Source organism: Calidris pugnax, unplaced genomic scaffold, assembly GCF_001431845.1.
Source record: "Calidris pugnax isolate Ruff unplaced genomic scaffold, ASM143184v1 scaffold44, whole genome shotgun sequence".
NCBI classification, from domain to species: Eukaryota; Metazoa; Chordata; class Aves; order Charadriiformes; family Scolopacidae; genus Calidris; species Calidris pugnax.
Genome location: NW_015094506.1, coordinates 8,287,117 through 8,304,278, shown reverse-complemented (window position 1 = coordinate 8,304,278; position 17,162 = coordinate 8,287,117). Strand labels below are relative to the sequence as shown.

General features: G+C 35.0%; 1 protein-coding gene across 1 annotated transcript in view; it reads right to left on the bottom strand.

Annotated features, from left to right (window-relative positions):
- Positions 1-17,162, bottom strand: part of ANKS1B (ankyrin repeat and sterile alpha motif domain containing 1B) — a 455,905-nt gene that overhangs the window by 356,090 nt on the left and 82,653 nt on the right. Inside the window, exon 8 of the mRNA XM_014963686.1 lies at positions 15,696-15,871. Within this exon, the coding sequence (XP_014819172.1) occupies positions 15,696-15,871 (176 nt within the window). The remainder of the gene's footprint in view (positions 1-15,695; positions 15,872-17,162) is intronic.

Here is a 17,162-nt window from a genome sequence, read left to right as displayed (position 1 = left end):
ATCAGCACGAGATATTCTGTGACAATTTTCAGTGGTATGTGAGACTAAGCGGTCTGAAAATCCAAACTCTAGCAGTCCCAGACAGGGACAATCTTGACCTCTACACCACTTTGCATCAGCCCAGCTGCATGTGACAGTATTTTCTGACTGGGGCTCCATAAAAAACCCCACCTTGTCTGAAGCAGGCACATGTTTTGAACTCAAGAACAGTAAGGTCTGAACCCAGGAAGAAATTCTTGTAACTTGAAGTCAGCAGAGTCCTGGTTAACTGACTACATGTGGCAACAGTAAAACTTATTAATTTTAGGCAAACATGATTAATTTACATACGTGATGAAAAATACACAAATGTGTAGTTACTGCCCCTCAGTGGGCAAGTGCTATTGACACCTATCATGATGCACACCTGGGAAACTATTCATTCTGTCTTCAGAGCAGGATCTGACAGTAAGTAGGAAATACACCCTGGAACTAGTTGGCAAGTACAATGCACACTGAATAGGGTCAAAATTATAAGTAAAAAAGAGATTATAAAATGAACTAGTACCTCAATGTGTATTTAAAGCAGGGCCATACATCTCAATTTTTTAATTCATCCTTGCATGTAACCTAAATAATGGCAATCAAGACAATTCTGAATCTTTGCACTACTCTCATAAAAGGATGCATACACAGATGATATGCAAAAATCTTTAGGATTTAAAATCTAAAAAGCTATTAATTAATCAGAAAATACCAGGTATAAATTAAACAAGAAACCTTCCATTGAAAAAGTAATTCATATTTTTCAAAACTTAAGATACCTTTTCATTTGTAAAAAATAACCATTAAAGAAAAAAATGGCCCATCAACAGACTGTCATTTATTAATAAAAAGGTTGATCTTGGCTAATTGATTTTTCACTAAATACAAAAGCTTTTGAACTGAGTGTGGTAATCTTCACACGAAGAGCATTTCATCTATATATAAAAATCACTACTAGGATGCTAATATGTAGGGATCTGATATTTTATGTGTATATCTTAAGTCCAAAGCAAAAGACACTTCAGTGTATTTCAATAAGAATCTTCACTTTTCTCTAACTCCTGTTTGATTTTGCCATGTCAGTGAAAATTTTTGAATGACAGAAAATTCAAGAATTCAATAAATCAGTAAATCAAAAAATCACAGAGAATGGAACACACTAAGTGCTTTTCATAATTATAATCTAACCACGATAAGAAAGAATGATGGAGCCTATAGAATTTTCATTTTTAAGTATCCTGGGAAGTATATACTGCATTTGTTTTTCAGTGTGAAATAAACGGGATGAACAATTAGCCACTTGAAGCTGCAATGTGCACTGTGCTAATTAAAAAAACCCAAAACTTAGAACATCATTCTCTTAAACTAGTTTGAATTGTTTGAAAGCTAAGCACTTAATATGAACTATTTTTTTAATCTGTTGATTAAACTAATTTTGGCATTGTTTAATCTATGGATTAAACTAATTGCCTTTAAAGCATGGAAATACAGGCACTTCCACAACTTATTTACTCCATCCTATTATACATGCTTGTGACAGAATTGCCTTCTAAATTAATTTCTCCCTTTGAACATTAGATAAAATAAAGTGAAGCTGTGATTTAAGCACTTGTCTAACTTTGAGCATGTACCTAATACTTATAAATTAGACTATTTGCACACTTAGTATCAATTTCAAATACTTAATATCAAAGCACTTCAAGTGCTATTCTTGACCAAGGAAAAAGAACTTAAGCACATTGAAGCAGAAAGCCGCAAGACAGAATTCAAACCAACAAGCCATATAGACTGCAAGGACACTTTATGCTACAGAAATGTATTTCTAGGGATGCTTTTCCATCCCCCAGGCAGAGTAGATTTAAGCAAGGTTGATATGTAGGAAGGGTATACACAAATGCAGGCTGTGCAAGAATGCAGGAATAGGGTAACTTCTTTTTGAGCCTTGAAGTTTAAGCACATGAATAGTTCCAATTAAGTTAATGGGATTTCTCATGTTAATGACAGGCTTATGTGTCTCCCTGAATCAATATGCACATGACTCATTCCAAAATGTGACTCACTGTGAAAAACTCATGTACCGGTTGAAAAAGAGGAGACTGATAATGAAGGGTATAGAAGCCTGCAGAAAAGCAAAATCAAGTGTTAATATTTTTAGAAATATTAAATAGAATTAAAAGATTAAGCATATTTACCTTTGCATAAAGGAAAAAAATAGAATTCAAAGACCAGCAATTTTGGCTTTAAATGTCACAGAAATAAAATACTACTTGGAGAATAACTAACAGAGGCATCTCTGTATTTAAGGTCCCTATACTATCTGAATGTTATCATATAACATTTTAAAATCTCAGTGCAATGTAATTGCAAAGCAAATCAGCTGTAAAACATGTATTTTTCTTTTTTTAAAGCTGTGAAAGAGAGGGTGGATAAGTGGGTGGCAGAATGATTAAACTTATAGAAAATACATTATTTGTCATGAAATAGAGCAGAAGGAACAGAAATTAAAGTAGGGGAAAAAATCAGGTGGTGAGTGAGTAGGAAGAAGTCACCACTTTATTACTCCTCCAGTGCACAGTTTTTCATTTAGCATACATAATCTCAGTAAAAGTGTGTTACTGAAAATGCAGTTATTATCCCATTAAGTTGCTGTTGGCTTAATGAAGGACATAAGAGAAAAATCATACCTGAATAGACAAAGCCAACCTAAAGAGGAACTAAATACAGCACTGAGTTAGTCATCTGAAGATGAATAGTGGTTAAGAGTGGATAATCAAAAAGGCCTTGAAGAACGTTTGTACTAGATTATCTGCAGATCCATCAGCAATGTCACCAACAGTTTACCATATTGTCACCTAGGTACTAAATATTTAAAAAAAAACCAAAACAAAACCAACCAAAAACCAAACCCACAAGGCAGTAGAACAGCTGACAATCAGTTGAAAAGTCTTGACAGCCAAGACAGTGTGCTATAGAAGCTAAAGGCTTAACTAGAAAAGATCAGTCAAATAGTAACCTACCTTTTGATCTCAGTAAAACATGCAAGAGTTCAGACTCTTCTAGAGGTATTAGAAAGAAGGATCACACACGCTGTAAGAGATGCAGAATATTATCTACTGGACAACAGCCCTCAGTGCAGCCTGATTTGCACGGCAAGTGGAAATAAAATTCAAAATCATCTTCCCTAGGAAGGCAAAGGTTTTGCTACAGCTGGTAGGAAAACCCACCAGTCTGAAGCTCACATGCTGCAAGCTGCTGCTTTTTTCTGTCTTAAACAATTAAAACAGTGATTTCACTGCAGTCATCTCAATAACCAGTACTACCAGAAGATGTAGGACAGAGGTTGCTCTTTTGTGCTAGCTCATATGTACTGTTCTTTTTGTTTGTGGTAGATTCAACATAGTAGGTACTACTGCAACACAAGCACACGTTTATGTTGTTTTCCAGACATACTCGTAGCTGAAGAGCTGATACTTAAACTCTTTCTTCAGCCAGTCATCCTATAGTGTTTTAAAGGTCCCATAAAATACAGTCAAACAAGCACGTAATACGCCTTCATCTGTAACTCCTGTGTAACACTGTATTACTTATGAAGTATCTATGGCTAAGTAAGTTACAAGTATTTAGATTCATGAAAGCAAACATCATTTTCAACAGAAACAAGGGCCAGGAAGTAAATATTCCAATAGCCAGAAGGAATCAACTATTAATAATTAAAAGAAAGATTAGCATAGAAATAAAACATTTTTACATTTTAGTATTATTTTTGTCTAAGATTGACAGGCAGTGCTGAGGCTGCTTCTTTGCAGGCTGTGAATAGTTCATATTCTAGATATATTGGGCAGAGCACCAATATCCACAGAAATAATAGTAGTAGTATTAATAGAAACCGCTCAATCTCAAATAACTACTGAAGCAATTAAAATTGAAGAGCTGCTTCTGAGGTTTCCCTCATGGCACTAAACTGAAACTTACAAGTTTAGGAAGGACAGATGCCAAGAGAAAAGAAAAGAGATGATCAAAAATGGTGTAAATCATTCAATTCTTACATCCCTCTGGACAAGAAAAGAAAGTGGTGTAAAAACAGATACATGCATGGTCAAGTAACTGTGCTTTCTGCTTCTAATTTCAATTTAAAGATTTCTACCGCTGAACTCAGTCAAGTGTTTCAGTATATAGTGAAATTACAGAAAAACTAAAGGGTGCGTTTACAGCACACTGTTGAACTCTACTAATTACTTGGGCAAACATTTCTAATGCAACACTAAATGTTAGGCATTCGTCTCTTAATTCTGAGTTACTCCTGATCTTATATTTTATAGAGGTATAAGAATCTCTTCCAATATACTTTTTCTGCTATTCATTTTCTACTTGCTGAGCTTATACACAGGGACTGAAAGAATCTGCCAAAAGAATGCAATGAAACTTTATGTCATGAGTGGTCAACTATTTCAAGGCTTAAGGACAAAAATACTTAATCGTTTTTATATGTGAATTATAAAAGAAACATGCCTATTACGATTAGGATAGACTAAAAATGCAATTAAGGAAGTTATCCATACAATTTGTCCAATGTTCTAATTTCAGCTACTAAACAATGTTTAAGGAAAGCATTCTTTTATATTAGCTTATCATGCGTGGTCGTTTTTGCCTGCGAAATACAGCAGAATATTTACCGCTAGCAATACTTGTATACCTCTTATTAAGAAGCAGTGAAGAAGAGAAACTGGGACTGCTGCTGCTAAGAGAGTACCTACTTACTAAACTTCAAAAGAATCGTAGAATATGATACAGCAAAATCATACATTTATACTTTTTTCCACACCTTAATGGATCCTGTAGGGGTTCACATAGATCTGATGGATTAGTAGGCTCCATCTTCTCTTTACACTATAGGGACAAAACTATGCTGTTCCCCTCACTGCAGAAAAAAGCTGAGAGCCATATTGGTATGGTTTTCACTCTTCTCATGCATTTCCTATCAGATGGTGTTCACCAGGCTTTACTGTCAGCTCCAAGACTAATGATTTTATTCTTATATTAATAGACATGGAATCAGTGCCGACTTTAGGTATATACAAAAGATATTTATTTTTTTTTTCCTCTACTGTTTATATCCTGTTGGCTAGGTAGAACACTCATTTACTCTAAGGTCGCTAAAAACCACAATCAAACCTGCATTGCTACCTGCTGACAACAGTGATAGAGTTCTAGAAATATTACAGAAATACCTGGCTCTGTCACATGCAGAAGCATCAAGAGCTAAAAAGTTCTAGAATGATGTATTCCTTCTTTAAGATTGGGGGATAGAAAAGAGTACATTTTAAAGCATTCTTTCTCCTTTTCTTACTCAGTTATCTTTCCCCTAGGGTAGACATCTACATATGACTGTGAAAAATAAATCTCCCACATATTCAAGCTCAGGCTTTTTACCAACTATCAAAATTAATTTTTCAAGAAAGTAAAAATATGTTTTCAGAAATTCAAATCTAACTGTACTTAAATGTTAGAGAAGTGCTTCGTATTCCTTGTAGATCTCATACACTGTTATATATTCTATTGCTCAAATGCAATAAACCAAATAGATTACTAAAGTTTCACAAACATTTCTCAATCCTTAATGTTAACACTGCCCACCTACTGGAGGGACATTGGATCTTGATTAAGTTACCTCTACACTGAGGTCCAGAGTTTATCTTCAGGAACTCTGCCACTCCAGAACACTGTGACTTTCCAAGTCCTTTGCCACATTTGCCAGCCCCATATCTCAGCCTCTGACCAGAACAGCACTAGATGCCTCTGTTTATGCAACTGATTTAAGGGCTTATGGTGGGATTTAGCTGCCCAGCAAAGGCATCCAGTGCTATTTTAGATACTACAGGGTAGCTGATGACTCTTAGTCACTGTTCCTGAAGGCACGACTGAGCCCATGTTAGCCCCATGCAAAAGGCACCTTGCACATCCACAGAAATATTTAACGTTAAGTCAGCTGGATCCCACCTTCGGAATTTCAGCACCCACTTGTGATACTCTGATCAAATAGGGAAAAATTGAATTTTAAGAGAATCAAGGAAGATCATGATGAAGAGAACTTGTTCTTTTGTGAGGGAGAAGTTGAAAACCTGATTCTGTTTGGAACACTGGAGAAAAGTGTAAGAGGAGAAACCAGAGGGAAATGCAGGATAGGAATCCATGGCAGATTTTTGGTAGACCTCTAGGGAAGGTCAGGGCTTGAGGGAAACATCTGTCCTGACTGATAACCTAGTAATAGCAAAAGTCATCAGTATTCCTGATGATTTGGTTTTGTATTAATATGACAGACTTGAGGTTAATATTGCGAAATAACCTTTCTGGGTGGTAATCTCATGGTACTATCTTTTCTTTCCGTTCTTCAGAAGTGACCGAAATTCTCCCAGAAGATCCCAAATGAAGTTGGAGACTATAGCTTAAAAATGGACAACATGTTGTACATTATTGTATACTCACAGGATGACAGACACCAAGGGTATGGAAGAAATGGAAAAGAAATGTTCTGCTATGCAAGCCTGGCAACAGTGTCCACAATGGCACAGGCAGCTTAGGGATGTTTAAAAAAAACAAACAAACAAACAAACAAAAAGGCACAAACAGGCATGAAAAAGGAAGTTCTCTAAAGCACTGAATAACACACAAGAAAAATATTTAATTAAAGCAAATATACTTCATATTGGGAAGATGATCTCAAGATCAGAGTAGAGTCCTCAGATCCTGGCTAATCCTGTTGAGATTAGTAGATTTCTTTGGTATTCATCTTATAATGAAACAGAGGTTAGTCTTCAAATTAAATATATGCTCAGTACTACAACATACGACAGTCTCTGAACTATTGTGGTCCCTGTAAAAAAAAAAAATAAATCTACTGTTGTTAATTTAATAAAATATAGCTGTCCAACAGGATTCTTGAATAGATAAACTATTACTAATCATTTCAAGAGCACTCCATATTTACATACAGCTTTGTAGCCGTAAAGACAAACAAGCTCTTTGATCTGGAAAGCTTATATTATAATGACTTTATATGGAAGAAATGCTACACCCATATCTGTGATCCTTACGTAAAAGAGATTTAGCTAAGATGAAAGTGTCCACATCGGGGCAAATGAAGTGGTTGGTAGCATGGCAAGATTTACATACAAAATAAACTTGAAAATTCTAGGATTACTTAGTCAGGAAAAGAAAAGCTTTAAGAACAATCCTGTGGTATTGCAAGTTATGGTGCATGTGCACAAATTATTTTCTATTTGCTCTTTTCTAGTCTGTCAGGCTGAACTATGTAAGACTAAATGGAAGCATATATTCAGCATACAAAAGAAAACGCCTTTACATACATGTTCTGCAAAACACAGTAATACAGGGTCATTGCAGTAAACAATGTGACAGATTGGAGAAAAAGGATTAGATACGTTTTGGATTCAGCAGTGCAAGCTAAACACATAACAGCATTCAGAGAGATTCATTTGTCTGTAAGCGATTTTCCTGCGAGTATCTGATAGTCAAGGAATTCGCCACACACTTATATAATTGGACAGACTGGTTAAATATTCCAGAAAAATCATTCTAGTGGAAAATGAGTAGGTACTTTTTAATTCAGATTAGATGAACTGGTGGCTTGGATAGTTATACTTTACTTTATGTAGTTTAAATCATACTAAGTGTTGTCGTGTTTTGGGATTTTATATTCTTAAGTAAGTGCTGACTCTCTCACAGGGTATGTCTATGCAGCACGCCAGAGGATTGTCTAGCAATACTTCTACCACAAATCGCAGCAGCAAGGAGCTGCAGGCTAATTTAGTTGGCTGTGAAGCATGCCACCAGGCAAATTATTCCATGTAGAGTTCCATACAGCTGCTGTTAGGATCCCTCTAACACATAAATCTTTACAACACTGTACTGATGCATAGCATAACCTATAGATACAAAAAATGACCTATTTTAATAACTAAAGAACATAGGCTAGGAAAGCATACATTAAAAATGTCTCAACTTCCCTTGGCTAGGTAAACCACCTAACAGAAGGGACAAAAATTTGTATGAAGTTAGTATGCTTCTTTGCAATGACCAGCTCATGTTTAGATAGAACTTAGAAATCATTTTGTAAAGTAGATTATAGTAAGTATATCATTCTATATTGACCATGTGGATGCTTGGTACTGAATGTCACATTATAAACATCTAACGAAAAAAATAACAGCAACAGTTCTTCTCAGAGGGAAATACCACCATGTGTATTAGAAACTGGGACTAACAGATGGGTTTTAGTTGGGTGGTAGCTTTTAAAAACAATTTTTAAAGTTATATAATCTTATCTTCAGAGAGTGGGTAGACCTTTGCAACAAGGGAATCTTAAAAAGGTTTACATATCCTAGGAGAGATGGCCTTCATATTTTTATTTTCCACAGAAATAAGAGGCAGTATATGCTTGTAAAATGAGATTCATAACTGAACTAGGTCTAAGAGTTAAAGAGCAATTTAATACAAAATTCTTGCAATGTCAAAATTTGGCAATACCTAAGTTATCTATCACTATCATAAAAAGGGAATTGACCATCAGTACTATTCTTTTCTTTTTTTAAAAAGCATCATAAATACCTGCAAAATACTGTGAAGCAGTATTACCAAATTCAATAAATGTTACTATAGCTAATCATTTAAAATTTATCTGCTTCTCTCCATGGAGTCCCAAACAATCAGGCCTGATTGTCTTACAATTCCCTAATGAACTAGTAACCAAAATTGTTCTTGAATGTGTTTTTAATCTATACTCATTAGTCAGCCATTGTACAAAGTTCTGGCTTGCTCATCAGCATTGTCATGTGGAATTTTGTCTCACTCTCAATAATGCCTATATGCAAGTGCATATTTTTAAAGGCTATCACTTTTGATCCAAGATGGTAACAATTTTTTTTCAGCATATTATGATGGTTAAGAGTGACCAAATATCTCATTCCACCATTATTTATTTAAATGTTATGTTAAAAAACATAAATCAGATTTATTGAATGATGCCACTAAATTGTTTACCTCAATATTCTTCAACAAATTCCAGTGAATATTACTTTGTAAAATAATAAAAAAATAATTTTATGTGTGTTTTTTATGAAAAATACTGGTTCTTTGCCTTAAAGATAAAAAATAATGAATTATAAGGTATCATGAATAAATTTTATTACGTCTAATACATTCATTCTTAGCCATCTTCTTTCGAAAACACACGATTCTATCCTTTCAAATCTCCCCTTAGACAGAAACCAAACATGATCATAGTTTTACTGCCTTTATATACACTAATCTTTTTTTTTCTGACATAAGAGTGTAAAAAGTGAATTTCCCTTTGAATATGTACCATCATTGTTTTCAACAACGTTAATATAAGAGGGGAAAAAATAGACTTAAAAACATCTTTCTCAATGTACGTAAGTATCAGTTTTCCCTTCTGGATGACAGAAGTAAGCCGAAATTGACATTTATATGCCTGTGATGAAATCCAAATCTTTTTCTTGAGACTACACAGAACATTTTTTCATGTTTAAATTTAAATTACTGCTGCCAGCCTTTATTATCTATTCTATAACCATATTAAATTTAATCAGATATACTGCTGCCACTTCTGTGAAATCCCTCCATAGAGCAGTCACTATAATCCTACGTGTTTTCACTATCTTCAGTTTTATTGTGTAAGCAAAAAAAAAGAAAACCAGGGGCATGTTATAACTTAATTACCTGGAATAAATACGAGAAATGTAAGTAAAATCCTTTAACATAACTCTACTGTTAAGAGCACAAAAGCACTTTCTGGAACTGTGTCTTCTTTAATATAAATTCATGTCACATATCCAAAGACATTAAGATACTGCATTTGCACTTGCAAATCAATAATGTAAGTTTATGGATTATGCTTCTGAACACAATAGCATAAATGTAAAAGTAAACGTTGCAAGCAACTACCTACCCCAGAAGATTAAAGGGACTGATTTGAAGAAAATACTTCTGTTTGGACCTTCAGTTTTATTAAGTGTATATGGCAGATTTTTATTATTTTAAAAGTAGTTTTAGTTCAAAAATTCTCATGACCTCCAAAAATGTGGAGAATAGCCATTGTTACTGAGTGAAAGGAACAGAACACTCTTCATATTCATTCTTAAGTTAGGACTGGAAATATAAACTTTACGGCACAGAATAAGAGGAACCTCTTTTAAAAGTCAATTTTAGGAAAAAAATTATTAAAATAAGATATCAAATTTATGAAAGGAAAAAAAATCGAGTTGTATTGTATCCAACATGTACATCTTGCAAATATGTATATACTCATACACACACAATTACGGAAGTGTAGAAGTTCTTAATATCCCATTTGTTGTTTTGCAACCACAGGCTGTCCAAAGCAAATAAAAAGAAACGTATCATTCTCTGCTATCCCCAGGAATTTTTTCTTACTTATACATAAATCCCATACTTCTCTTTTCTGATTTCTTTTAAATTAAGAAAAACATTGAGCAAATACTTTGCATGTTATTGTTGCAATAAGTACAGCGCATTTCTGTTTTTAATATGACATCTAGAATAATCTGTTTTCACATGAATACATACACAGGAACCTCAAACCTGACAAGAAGCTGGTAATGATGTTAGTTAGTACTCCAAGGACAAAGTAGTGTTAATTTAAGCAATTTACTTGCAGGAGCTCAGGAAGATTCCTTACAATATACACTTTGAGACTCTTCTGTTCGTTTTTCTGACTCAGTTTTTCAGGATCTCAACTTCACAAGTTATACCTATTTAAATTTTCTTACTTGCTCTTGAATTCACAGAGATTGTTTGAATACACACACGATGTGTAACCTCTGTGTTATAATACACTTCAATATTTAGCCCTGATATTTTAGTTTGTAGTTTAAATGTATACCATGATGTCCAAATTATCCTCTTATAAGAATTACAGGTGTTTGTTTTTAAACAGCCTGTATTATCAACTCTGTAAAAAATGCATAATTTTAACATAAAAATGAAAAAAAGTTTGAGAACTCATATAAGATGGCTGCTTTTGTTCTTGAAATTACTGAGCCAGACTGCCATCTATTGGAAAATAAATATTTTTAAAATTATACTCTTTAAAAAAAAAAAAAGCCACAACCTGAAACTACTATAAGCTCTTGTCAAAAGCTGAATTGGCTAGCAATCATACTTAGCTTAATTTTTTAAAAGGAAATGCCTAAATTAACTAAACTGTGATACCACCAAGGATTTTCCTACATCTTTTTCCACCTCATGTTTTCTGGAATGCGTTTTGAAGCACAATACCTTTCCTGACTTGCTGAACAATCAAATCCTAGTTATTTGGAGTGAAAGTTCTGTATTTAGCAAACATAGAAAATCTGTAGTATGCCAGCACTGAACAACACACAAGTGTAAAGATTTCCTGTGCAGCAGCTATCAGGGCTTTCCAGGTCTTTGGATATACAGGGGAACTACAGAATGTATTCAAGTCACAATGACCAAAATGGGGAAAAAAGGCAGAAAGGAACTGGAATTTTAAAAAAATAAATCCACGAATCCCCCATCAACCCTACCCAGTGTACAAGCTTTTGAGAAAAAAGGGCAGTTCCAACTGAAATGATGCCTAAGTATATGAATGCCTTTTTGGAGCTCTCTCTGAAGTAGCATAATAATTTTTCAACTGGAAATGTAGGTTTTGGAGCTCTCTCTGAAGTAGCATAATAACCTACATTTCCAGTTGAAAAATTATGTTCAATCTGGACTTTAATTTTGTGGAGACAATGGACAGGGAGCTGCTGTGCAATATCTCATAATATACATATTTTAATGACTGTTTAAGATAGACTAAGAAACTTAGAAATAATATTTTACAGGACAGCACATCAAAAGCACACTGTAACACAGCCAGAATTGCAAAATCAAGCACTGAAATTATATAGTTTCCAGTGTAGCTTTAACTAGCTTTTCTTTAGTTTATTCTATGTATATACATATATATATACACACACACAAACAAAAGATCACATTAACTTATTCTCATCTGACTTTGTGCTATTCAGCAAACAAGAATTCACTGTTTTCATCCTCTTTGTTAATTGCTTTCCTCATTCAGGAAGCTAACAGTCTGCTTTTCCAGAACCCTAAACTATTTACAGTTTCCCTTTAAGCTTTTGGAAGAGAAGTGTCCTGTGGGGACATTTTTCACTCATCTCCAGATCTGTTCCTATTCACATCTACACTGTGGTGTCTATTCTTATTCTCCTTACTTTTACTTACTGCTCCATTTTACCCTCCCTCTTCCAGATGTTCATTCACACCTTCCATTTCTCAAGGTTCTGCCTTTCAATTTTGCTATTCAGCTCTTCTATGTCTTGAGGAAACTTCAGAGTCAATACAGAGCAGAATTAAGGTAACTACACCCAAAACTTTCATCCAGAAAGCTCTTTTTCAGTTTCACCTAACCTCAAAGTTGTGCAAACTCTGCTTCCTACTTGACTTTAAAATACTATAAGCACATAAACCTCTGGTTTTGCTAATGCCTTACATCACGTCACACACCTGGTCAACAGGAACATATTAAATAATAAAATGCGTATTATCTTCAATGCAAAATATTTTGAAAAGTAGTAAATCCATTAGCCCAAACATACCAGAACAACTACTAACTGGCTGGATGACTAATTGTCCAATAATTCAGCTAAGAGAAGAATGGATTCAATTCTGTCCTTGGCCTGAGAGTTCCAACGCACAACTTCTTCAGAAGAAAATGTAATATTCTACAAGTGCTGTATCACTTGGCAACAAACAATACAAGACATCTGAGGCCAGAAAAGGAACAGAATTTGCTCATGCATAGGGAGTCCTAAGTCCTGCTCTCAGGATTCCACTGGTATTTTTCCAGTGGTTATAAAATCCAGAAAGAATACTGGAGGTGATCAACAGGCTGATGCTCAGTCTTTTTATTTGGAAGACTATAAATATGAGGTTAAAACCCACCCTTATGCCATAGAGAACTGAAATCCTCTCTTCCTCTTTCCAGATGAAGTCTTCTATAGTTAAGTTATTGCATCAAAAAGCAAGAACCCCCACTACCCTCACACTAAACAAAAACAGTGACCCCTGCTCTTTCAAATTAAGAGGTTGGCACTTAGATTTAGGAAAGAATTCCAGGCTGTGGATCCTAGATAGTCAGACACTCCTTTCTACAGTCCTGAATCAATCTAAACCTTATTTAGCTAGAGCAGTCCTGCAGATGACTTCACTCTCTTCAAAAGATCCAGTCGTTAAAAAAAAAAAAATATTAAAAAAACTTTTAAAAAGCGCTTTGAAACACACTCTGTTTCCTGATGCTTTCTCTTTCACATGCCCATGCTAGTGTCAGAAGGTGGTTCCTGATGCTACTTGCTCCAGCTTACTAAGTTTTTGACCCACAAGCTACTGTTCCAAAATAGGAACTCCCCAGTCTTGGCCTCCTATTTCTCTGAACAATAGCATGATGCAAAGGGTGCAGATGTCTCCTAGCAGCCAGTTCCTTTGCTAATTCTCCCCAACAGTCACAAAGTGTCATGACTTGGGTTTTGGAACCTGTTCATATCGCTGGACTACAGGGGAAGTTGAAAAGCCTGCACCAGTCATCATCTCTGGAAACAGCATTTGTCCAGGAAATGGCTTCCCTTGATGCATTACCAGACACAGGATTTCTGCAACTCTTCAGAGCTGATGCTGGCACAGTCAATAATGAATAACAGCAAAGTCCTCACTTACTCTACTGAGATTTTTACAGAAGCTTCCCAGGGAGGAGAAAACTAAAGTGAGAAAAAGCTGTAAGAATCTTTCTCTCCTTTAATATATATCTAAGGAAACTATTTTTGACTCCACATGTCTATATATGTCTCCACTCTTTCTTCCTCTCTGTATCTCCACATTCTTGTAGATAAATATTCATTAAGTTTCTTCAGTCATCACACTACCATCACACTTCTTCCACCACCATGCTTGCTGGTCCTGCCCCCAGAGTGGTTTTGCAGCATTCACCTTTTCAACAAACGTACCTCTTCATCTTAGTACTTCTTCCTGATTACTCTACACACCAAGATAAGGCAGCATGACCCCAAAACTAAAAGACAGTGTGTCAAAACGGGGAGCATCTTCCTTTTTTTGATGCAAGGCAGCTGGGTAGGAACTGAACAGACTGAGTGACCTTAAAATACTTGAAATGGATGTTTTGGATCAAACAGGAAAATCCTGCATCACAGTGAAGTCCTCTCCATATAGGCCTGTATAGTTGTGTTTAGGGGAAGATGTGCTGTGCTCTGCCCTGCATCCTGACTTCGTGTTTGGAGTGTGCACCCACCGTCCCGATCCTAGTTTTCTTTGAAAGAGAATCTGGGTGCACTAGGAGAGAGCCACAACATGGTTTAAACAGTCCCCATTTTTGAAGATTCGTTTTCACATCTAGCTCAATATACAAATAAACAGAATCTCAAGAAAATGTATTGCCTAATTTACGTTTGTATTTTCTTGCTGCATGTAAATTACAGATTTAGTGTCTGAATACTTCTTATTCATATTGTATTTCATTTAGGTCTGTAAAAATTTCAGAGTAGACAATTATATGGATTAAATTTTCTGCAAAACAGCAGCTGAGCAGATTTAAATAGCAGTTAGCACCTAAATACAGAGACGCTAGAAAGATGTATAATAATGCTTAAATGGGATCAGTACCATGTTCAGACTGACTTCAATATGGGTCACATATCTAATCATTCAAACATCTAGAAGGGCTTTACAAAAGTATCTACTGTATTTCGGGGCAGCTAACCATCTTTTAAAATCTCATTCTGTCTACATATATTATAATAAATCCTCTAGAATATAAAAGTCCTTAACTTGCCATGTTTTTCAGCCCCATATGAGAGCATAATTTTTCTTAACCTACAATAACATTAATTGAAATGTAGGACTTGGCATTTTCCCCTCTGTTCCGTGCTTTATTCCCTGGGCAATTCCATTTACTTACTTACTGAGGAAGAGAATTCAATTTAAAAAAAAAAAAGCCTTGTTACACTGTAAAGAAAAAAATTAATCCTAAAGCACTTCATTCACAGGATTAGTAGTAATGAAGTCATATTTTAAACTGTAGTTGGAAATTGCTGAAGTACCACAACGACAATGATTTTCAGTATTAGAAACTCACTTTTTAATACAATTAGGCTACTGGGAAAGCTATATAATGATAAAATGTATAAGAATCTACCTGAAGACATTTAGCTGCTTCTTTTAGGGGGCACTTCTGATCAGATTCTGCAAGTATTTAATCTTTGGTATAGTACTGAGTACAACGATTTCAATTGATTTTTCAAAAAACTCTTCCTTGCATTCCCCATGCTCAAAAGAACAAGTAACCTGAACTTCTGGTCATATCAGTGGTGTCATAAAAATCCATTCTGAGGTGTGATAAGCAGTATCTTTGTGAAATAAGGGGAACATCAAATCAGTAAGGAGTGCATGCCATATTATTTTTTTCTATTATAATGTTTGACTTGTACTACTCTCACTCTTGTACCTTTTTCTTTCTTGAATGTGCCATAAGTAAAGCAGATATAACTGAATGTATTGTCTTTGTATCCCATCTTACTTACTACATTAAGCTTGGTTTGGCTTCCACTGGTCATAAGTTCTTCCTCTGATACTTTACTAAAATTGTCCAGATAATGTTCTGATATTGTATGAGACAGATCTTCAAAAGAGTATTCCTTTTCTTGGCACAATTTGATTTCATCTAAGAGCTTTGATAATTCTCCAGTCACAGCTTCACCTTTAAAAACAGACACACCATTAGTCAATAATTGGAATACCAGGTGTTATTTATGACTAAAAGGAAATGCACATTTTTTAAATTCTAGTGAGGATCTGTAATATTCCATGCTTTACCATCTAAACAGTGATCTTCATGCACATTTCTCCCCTCAAAAATAATGGCACCTCATTCTATGGGTATCACAGTAGATAGTCTATGCACTTCTGCATTCCCCTATAGCTTGCATTTAATTAGGATGAATTACAATATATACTTTTATATACACTTTCTCTGTTCTCTAATACTGAAAATTGGCTAGAAATAGCAACCATCCAAGAACATAAAATTAATCCCAGAAAGGAAAATTTTCACAAACATACAAAATCAGTGTCCCATACTCTGCATTGGGTTCATGTTTGCTGCTGTGATAATACACTGCGTAGGTTCCATAAACTGTAAGGAGGTTGGAACTGTGTTTCCAAGAATGCAAATCTGTTCCACCAGAGTAGCGACGTTTTATAAAAAATTATTGCTTGCTCACTTTCCCAGGGCTAAGTGGAATGGAGGAAGGATATACCGGGCAAAACTCACAAGTTTAAAACATGCCTCCCTGCAGCAATCAGTCAGAAACCCATGTTTAGTGCATTCTGCATTGTGTTTCATGTTTTCTCCTTTATTTATCAGACAACTTTAGTTAAGAAATCTACCAAAACAGTAAGAAAATGGATTTCATAGATCTATACTAACTTGAGGGCAACTATTAGAAACACTACTAGTCATAAGTATTAGAATCACACTGAGTGCTAACTTTTCTGCAAATAGCCTACTGGCAGCAGCAAGACCTCCAAGAGTAAAAAGCTACTTGTTATGAACAATTGAGTTAGGTTCTGATCATCTAGTGCATACATGTTACACAGCTCCTTTAGCAATAGCAATAAAAATATGAGTGAAAGCCAAGTTTTTCCAGGGGCAAATAAGAAACCCCTTCTCTTGACTAGATTTACAAGAGTCATATTGCTGGAAACAGTACTTAAACTTGATAAATACAGAGATAACTCCATTTTACTCCATCTTTCAGAATAAAATGCTGAAAAGGAAAAACAGAGTGAGTATATTAAGCTCAGCATAAATACAACACGCATATGTACATTTATGTAACTAAAGAAGCCCCCGAGATTATATCTGCTAGGTTTAAAGTTGGTTTTGTGTTATTTTCCTTCATAGTCAGTATTTTCTATGCTACATAAATGTAGATATTTTTAAAAAAAATTTAAATTACAACTATGGCCAGTTATGACTGAAATTTTCA